The sequence below is a fragment of the Gopherus evgoodei genome, chromosome 9 (assembly GCF_007399415.2).
Source record: "Gopherus evgoodei ecotype Sinaloan lineage chromosome 9, rGopEvg1_v1.p, whole genome shotgun sequence".
Classification (NCBI taxonomy): Eukaryota; Metazoa; Chordata; order Testudines; family Testudinidae; genus Gopherus; species Gopherus evgoodei.
The window spans coordinates 69,824,455-69,832,845 of NC_044330.1; the positions used below are offsets into that span (position 1 = coordinate 69,824,455).

At 43.7% G+C, this 8,391-nt stretch overlaps 1 protein-coding gene across 3 annotated transcripts in view; it reads right to left on the reverse strand.

The window, feature by feature from the left end:
- Window positions 1-7,796, reverse strand: part of CENPI (centromere protein I) — a 29,471-nt gene extending 21,675 nt beyond the window's left edge. For 2 of the 3 annotated variants that reach the window (XM_030576156.1, XM_030576154.1), the window contains exons 1-7: window positions 7,719-7,796; window positions 6,339-6,711; window positions 5,613-5,750; window positions 3,039-3,157; window positions 2,230-2,337; window positions 522-570; window positions 38-84 (exon numbers count right to left, since the gene is read on the reverse strand). In XM_030576156.1, coding sequence (XP_030432016.1) covers window positions 38-84; window positions 522-570; window positions 2,230-2,337; window positions 3,039-3,157; window positions 5,613-5,750; window positions 6,339-6,558 — 681 coding nt within the window. In that variant the 5' untranslated portion in view covers window positions 6,559-6,711; window positions 7,719-7,796. Of the gene's footprint in view, window positions 1-37; window positions 85-521; window positions 571-2,229; window positions 2,338-3,038; window positions 3,158-5,612; window positions 5,751-6,338; window positions 6,712-7,634; window positions 7,695-7,718 lie in introns of those variants that run through there. The other variant, XM_030576155.1, reaches the window with a different exon arrangement.
- Window positions 7,797-8,391: the final 595 nt, after the last annotated feature.

Sequence of the window (8,391 nt, forward strand, 5' to 3'; positions counted from 1 at the left end):
ATACTGCTTACTCGTTTCAGGATATCTAGTGACTCACCATCTTCGCCTGTAGATCTACCAGTCTCCTCACGCGAAAAGGCTTAACTGGGAAAAGAAAAAAATTAAGAACATTATGGGTAGAATACAACATATCAGACATTTGGGTACAAATTAGAAGCCTCTTGGCCAATACACGAAAACAGACCAAGCTACACATGGAAAAGGGCAGAAACGGCAGGAACAGACAGATTCGTTATCAGCTGCATGCTGAAATTACTGGTCAAGGTTCTTTGGCCTGTTATGCAAGTCAGCCTAAAAGAGCATAATGGATCCTTTCTGGCCTTAAAACTGATGAATTTTTGAAGCCATCATGTTAGCACAGTAGGAAGAAAGCACTAGGGAAAATAATGGTCATCCCTTTTCTGAGCACATGAGACCAGCCCTGTATCACACAAATGGATAGTCAATGCATATTTATATTCTGTATGGCCCAATCAACTGGACCCATAAGAACTGTCAGGAAGCTGATTGAATGGACTCACCGCTCTCTCTTCTGGTCAGCAGATACAGGAGATGACAAACATAGGGGCACTGCAGAGAAAAAGGATCAATAAGCAGTCTGATTCATCAGTATGGTTAATAGGCTAAATTCAGAAACTTCTTCCACTGGACACAACTAACAGGCTGGTAAATCTCCTCAGGATCCTACTGCCATACTGAGGTTGAAGTGCTTCAATAAGTTCCCAGGATGCAGAACTTGCACTAGATTCCTCAGAAAGAAGTCCTCACTAATCATTCCTCAGGACGAAGTCCTCACAGTACCAGTACAGTTCTGTATTAGAACTGACAACCAATGCGTATGCCAATAGTTTCATCTGACACCATTATGCACATTCGTTGGTGAAGTTGTTCAGTCAAGGTCCATTTGGGAGATGGCCCTTGTTTCTCAAATGAGGGCTAATCAATTCAGAAGTTGGTGAGAAAAAGGACATGACTTAATGTACACAAAACCAGCTCACAGTTGTATCAGAAACAGCTTCTTTTATCAGAGCTTATAATTGCAGCAAATGCATTGGGGGTATGGCACTGATTTCTTTGTGACAGATATTAATCTTTCCTACACTTTCAACTGACCTATTGTGCCAGAAACTAATATTTAAAGGGTAGGAATTCAGTTGTAGGAATCCAATTTTCAGCAGAGGTCACAAGCGAAGTTGAGCAAAACCAGCCAAACATACTGCAGGAAATATATCCTCTTTGGTGCAAGTCTACTGTATTGCAATACATTTTAAACATCAAAAACATCATGCAGGACTTCTCACAATGAACAGCAATTAATGTCTCTGCTCTCTCATGGAAAATGCCTATGGGATTTAATAGAAAATACTCTCACTATAATATTTTTTAAAAAACCCTACAGAAATAGAATGATGCTCCCGCTAGAGTATTCCATATGTCAGTTAAAAAATTCTACAGAAATGGCCTCATTCTCTCAAATTCTATAGGTTTCTAGGGTAATTTCTATAGAACTCTATGTATCTTCATTTGTTTGATGTTTTCTAACAGTCCCAGAGGGCAACATATGAAAACGTTACATGCTTTTCTTACCCCAGGTACGGCTCTGAAGTGATCAGTATTCCACACCTTCCCGACATGAGACAATGGGTGACCTTACATTCCAGTAATAAAATACTTATGTAACAACCATATAAAAAAGTCACGACTGCCCGATTCCCACTTAAGTTACATTTATCTTAGGTGGAATGGCATTTGGATTCTGTTTATTAAATAGGCATTACTTTAAAATGCTCTTTTTTGCCTATGGTGTACAGTCAGTTCCATCCTGGCACCTGGGGGTTTACTTGTTTGCTGTCTGACATTAAAAGGAATGCTAGACGCTGCAGTGTCACGGTGTCTCTTGGGAACTGAGATAGCATTTGCTGTCACTTTGCTCTTGTTACAGAGCATGAAGTCCTGAATGCTCATTTACACAACCTTGCTGTAGGTGCCAAACTAGAGTAATCTTATGTTGAACTTCCATGCTGGGTGTCCTAGGTTCAGAAGAAATTTTGGAATCATTGGAAAAAAGCAGAGTGAAGAGGGCCAGTCACTCTACTATAAACACATACTACAGCACTAGAGGACAGGGTTCCACTCTCTAGTTACTCCAGGCCAGCATAATAAGACGTACAGTACAGGTGAACACTTTAAATTTGTTCAGAACCAAAAGGAACATTCTCCTGTTCTTACCAGCTTCTCATCTTGCAGGGAGCAGAAGAAGAAGCCGTAGAGTGCATGAAGCTTTTCTTTGTGATCAATGAAGTCAAACATTGCAATCAGCCATCTTAAGAAGAGCAGCTGCAGCAAAACAAGACAATCATCCTGCAGTAAATGAGGGGAAAAGACCAGACAGAAAGACCACCACCTCACTCCAGACAGCTTATTTAAAGTTGTACACACTCCTTGAGATCAGCAAGGCAGCCAGGGGACATCTTTGAACAGTTTGATATAGCCAATCTCCTTGTTATGGTGCTAAAGCTTGGGGACAGCAGTAAACACTAAACTTAGAATGGAGAAAGTGCCCTGGTTTTGAGTATATGCTAACCTCTAGGGAAGTGATCACTTGAATTTAGACTGCTCTGACTAGTCTCCCATGCAGACCAGTCAGACATAAGGGATTCTAAGACAAAGGCTTCAATCTGTGCTCCTTTAAGGATTATTTGAGGCCATATTTTGTTCAGATCCTGAATTATCATGATAGGCAGGAACATCTTGGGGAAATGCTTGACACCACAGAGGCACATTGACCATCTTGATGGAAGCAGCTTCCCTAAGAAACTCACAAGTACAGAATAAGCAGAAGTTGTGTCTACTTCCCACACAATTCTGTCAAAGACCTGCTATTCCAGTGCTAGGCTTCTCTGCCAGTTTTGCTAACAGGTACCAACTATGTGATGACTTTGCACATTAAGCCTCTGGATTTCCTCTTCCTACAAGTAGCCTGCTCTGAATCATCTGCTCCCAGTAGCCATTACTACTACAAGTGTTTGTAAAGTTACCTGAGTGCTGCTAGAGCATTTGCCAACGCAGAGCCGGGAAACTGCTGAAACCACTGAACTTTCTGCTATTACTGAGGCTGGAATCAGGCACTTCAAGATTCGAGTATTTACTGTATCAGCTACAAAAGAGACCATTCAGAGTAAGACATTGCTTCAAGTTCCAGGTTCTTTGCCATGTTATATACAGGCGAGACCATATTGTCCTTTCTGGGACAGATTTATCTATATGCAGCTATCACAGGCTGGAATAAGAATGTAACAAGGACTTACTAGAAAAAACCAAAAAGCCTTAAGACTGGTTAATAGTCAAAAAGTAGGAACGTGATTCTCCTCACACCAGTTTTACAGATGTGCAATTCCATTAGCTTCAATACATTTACTCAAGATTTACAGCAGCGTAACTTAGAGGGAAAAAAATACAGCCTGTTGACATGCGTACTGCCGTTATTAGCCTAGATACCTAGAGTTTTATGGAAGTATGAGCTGGAGAAAAAAGGGAATTTCCTTTGAATCAGCATAAGGTCAGAGTATCCGAAACAATTTCGGATTATAAATCCAAGTGGCCTGAAAGTTAAAACCAACACCTTCATATTCCTATATTATTAGCCAGTACCAAGTTCATCCTAATTACAGGTATTGGCTAGTGGACAAAAAATTAGACCATCCCAGGACTTTAGTATTTAAATAGTGTTTAGATCTTTAGTTAGAGCCAGGCAAAAGTAACAGGAATTCTTTATAGCTAATATTTGACTAAGGAACAAATAGCATAAAACAATACAAAAACACATGATTAGCAGCTGTTCTTTTGTTGCCATATAGTGTCTGAGTCAGTAGCTTGACAGTGCTCGAAAGAGACTTAGGACTACAAGCCAACACTATTCAATACTTGTGTATGATGTAAAGCACTAGTGTGCCTATTTTAAACTTAGGCTTTAAAAGGTCAGAAGGGACCACTGTGATCATTTAGTCCAGGGATCAGCAACTTTTGGCACGTGGCCTGGCAGGGAAATCCGCTGGCGGACCGGGACGGTTTGTTTACCTGCAGCGTCCGCAGGTTTGGCAGATCGCAGCTCCCACTGCCTGCGGTTCGCCGTTCCAGGCCAATGGGGGCCGTGGGAAGCGGCGGTCAGCACAACCCTCAGCCCACGCCGCTTCCCGCGGCCCCCATTGGCCTGGAACGGCAAACCGCAGCCAGTGGGCGCTGCGATCAGCCAAACCTGCGGACGCTGCAGGTAAACAAACCGTCCGGTCTGCCAGCAGATTTCCCTGATGGACTGTGTGCCAAAGGTTGCCGATCTCTAATCTAGTCAGACCACCTGCACAATGCAGGCCACAGAACCTCACCTACCCATTCCTGTAATAGCCCCCTAACTTCTGGTTGAGTTACTGTAGTCCTCAAATCATGATTTAAAGACCTCAAGTTACAGAGAATTAATAATTTACACTAGTCTAAATCTGCAAGTGACCTGTGCCCCATGCTACAGAGAAAGATGAAACCCGCCAGGATCTCTGCCAGTCTGACAAGAGGGAAAATTGAAAGTTGAAATGAAACTGGCAGGTCAAATATGGACTAAAAATTGAGTTTTGTAAACATAAGACCAATAGAAATGTTTGCCTAGCTCTTTTCAAAATTTCAAATAGCGTATATTGAACTACATTCCATTACAGCATTTGCAACATGGTGCTAGTACATGAGAGCTAGAAAGTGAAACCGACTAGTCTATTGTGATTATTCAGGACAAGGGAAAAGGTTAAAAAAAAAAAAAAAAAAAGGTAGAGTAAGAGTGAGAACTGAATTAAGTATTTAAAGTTTCACTCACGGTTTGTAATGTTATCAATACGTAAAATGTGAGATTGTCAGTTTCACATCAGCAATTTAGTTTTGTAAAGAGACACCAATTATTTTATGCCAATAAAAAGGACCTACTAAAGTTGTAATAACCAGAAGAAAAATATCCTCCACACTCTAACATGTATCTTTAGGTTTTTGAGGTGGAGGATTGTTATTTGTTTTAAACCCATTGGCTCATCACCAATTTAAAAGCAAAATGATGGTCAGTAATTTTGAAGAACACGCTTATCAAGTCTGCACTGATACTCCATTCCTCTGTCTGTATGAGACACTGCAAAAATTGAAGCTAAAAATAAGCAGCCATGTCAGTTGCATATCAGGGGAAAAGAAACTCAAACAATCCCCAGCATGGAAGATGAGAGAAAGGTTTCTAGGGACTACAAGTCTGTAAGAGATTTTATAAAGTAAGTGACATAGCAGTATTCTTTTAAATATTGAAGACAATAGTTTTTTTTTAAATTATATTATTATTATTATTATTACTACAATTTTTATCTGAAGTATTCCTTGTCCCTACTAAGTTTGCTACACTTATTTTAGCAAGAACTCAGAATGTATATTAAAGAACTTAAAGGATGCTGTAAATTTACAGTAAGGGACAAACCATGACAATATAATCACCATAACATATTCTCTCAAAGCCATGGATATGGTAAGAAAGTGGCAGGAGGGAAGAAAGACACATTCACAGTGGACATGCTAGCAATTTCTGAATGTTTTACCAAGGTGGCCACTGAGTGCCACATTCAGCAACACATCAAGTCCTTCTGGGGATAATCCTCTCTGCAGGGCAATGCTTTCCACAGTAGTCAAGTGTTTCTGCAGAACCTCATTCTTTTTCAGTGGAATGTAGTCTTTAACTAAAAGAAGCAAAATAAAGTAGGGATTGAAGTGCATCCTGATAATCATAGAATATCAGAGTTGGAAGGGACCTCAGGAAGTCATCTAGTCCAATCCCTGCTCAAAGCAGTACCAATCCCCACAGAGATTTTTGCCCCAGATCCCTAAATGGCCCCGTCTAGGATTGAACTCACAATCCTGGGTTTAGCAGGCCAATGCTCAAGCCACTGAGCTATCCCTCCCCCAATTTCCTCCTGAGAAAAGTGTATGTTCACAGGGATGCATTCTACCCCCCAAATCTGTCTTCTGCCCATAGTTTACCACTTTAAGAGAAAACACCCTGGTTTTCAAAAGCTGCTGTCCATCCACAGCTCCCATTAATGGTTCCCTTGTATAGTTTGTTCTCTCTGTCTGGGTGTTTCACAAAGCAACAGGGAAGAAGAAAAAAAAAAGCGTCAAGATAGGAAAATAATTATAAAACCACAAAAACAGCCAGACGGACTCAAGTTGCACGTGAAATTATTTTAAACTCATTTTAAAATGGACTACATTTCAAGTTGATAGTGCCCTTTTCAATATCAGAAGCAAAGTTATATCACTGCTCTTACTTCTCTCAAAATAGGTCAGAGCCTGCTCCAGATGGTCTTGTGTGCTGTTGCCTGCCTGGACACTGGCAGATTGCTGCTTCCCTCTCTCATGTTTCTGGGCACTTTTCAAGTCTGCAGTCTTTAGGCCAGCTGTTCTCTCTTCTATTTGCCATGCAGAGAGGCTACTACGGTGAACCTGGAAAGCCTGCTTTGGATTCTTGGCCATCCCTCTTTGATGCATCCCTTCAGTCTCCCAGCTGGGAAGGGTGAATTAAGTACTCACTCATCTGCCAGTCTGGTTCAAAATCTTTCCCCGAAGGAGGCAAGAATATAAATCAAGCCCCCAAAGCCAGATATACCCCCAGCAGTTGAAGAACATCAAAGAGCCACTTGCCTGCAAGAAGATGAAAGTCAGTTTATCCACAGCCTTTCCAAAAAACCCACTAGATTTTTGAGGTGGAGGGGTAAAGTAATTAACTATGACTTGCCATAAACCACTTAGAGCAGCATGTGCCCCAGAAAGGTCAGATAATCCAGTTAGAAGAGTACCTATATACACAGGCTATCCAGTGTGTACATACAAGCCCAATTCTTTCCTCCAGCAGACAAAGATGAAGGAAAGCTCACAAGTAGGAATTTTTAAAGGGGAATATGTCATCTTGAAAATTAAGTGTCTGAAAGACATTTACAATTATAAACACATAACACTGAAAAAGTTAGTAAAAATAATCAAAACAGAAGAAACACTGGGGATTACTGTTCTACCCCATGCACGAGCAGTTTGGTATTGTTGTTTCACTAGGCCACCGACATGCCCCTGGCTAGAAAGGTTCTTAGATACATCAGTAACAGAGCAGAAGAAGGAACACACATATTCGACAAATAATCAATATTTAAACATTCAGGTTGGCAGTGCCCCTTTAAATAACCCACAGCTCTCAATTCCCAGAGAAGGAGGACAGAACGATGCGGACAGACACAGCACCGCGAGCAGTCAAACCAGGCAGGAGGCTGCCCACCGCCCACACGTCTAGCGATCCCCGCTCTGCGGGCTCACACCCCGCGCTCCCCATCTTCCGGGCCATTGCTCTGCGCTCGGCACCCGCAGCGCGCCCCTGCAGCCGGGCCCTCAGCATGGAGCACCCAAAGGCCCCCGCGCTGCTCGGAGCTGTCTCGGCCCGAGCGAGGCTCAGAGCCCGACCTCAGACAGGCCTGCGAGGTGCCCAGCTACCCTGCGCTGCAAGCCCTTGGGCCCTGCCCCAGGACTGTCAGCCCCTGCTTCCCTCACCCCCCGGGCCCGGAGAGAGGGTTACCGACCGGCCCCCGGTATCACGCCTGTCCCCCGGGTATCCGCTTCCTCAGATGGCTGCCCACGCTGCCATGGTAACAGCCCCACTTTACCTGACTCCACTGTTACGGGTTTTTTTCAACCGTCCGAAGCAATTCAAACCCCCGCGCCACTCCCTACGCATGCGCAGATCGCAATCGCAAGGAAGTTGGAACGAGGAGGTGATCACTGCGCACGCGCGGAGCTTTCGGTTGCGGGTTGGTCGGACAAAACCTGACCTCATGAGAGCGTCAATGTTTCTTGTGAGCATGCGCACCTTTCCGCGCGGGCGGGGGGAAGGAGCGGGAAGTCTGTACGCATGCGTATTAGGGTCATTGAGGTTGATTAGTGGGCTATGCGCTTGGTCAGTGCTGTGGGGCTGTGTTTTTTTTTTTTTTTTTGCCGGTTTGATCAGGGTGAGGTGGTCATGCACGCAGGGCCGGTGTAACGTCAGTTTGAGCAACCCTCTCGTTTTGCAACTAGCTTCAGTTTCTGCCACATAAGAAAACCATCTGTGCTCCTGCTCAGGAATTGCTGCCACCTGGTCCGTGAGGTTGCAAATCGGGAGGGATGGATTTGGTTGGTCACTGTTTCTGTCGTTACACCGGCGCTACCATTTGGGCAGCCTAGACAATCGCCTAGGGCGCCAGAATAATTGGTGGGCGCCGTTTTGCCGGAGGGGGTGGCAGGCGGCTCTGGTGGAGCTGCCGCAGGCACCACTGCAGCAGCTCCACTGGAGCCGTGGAG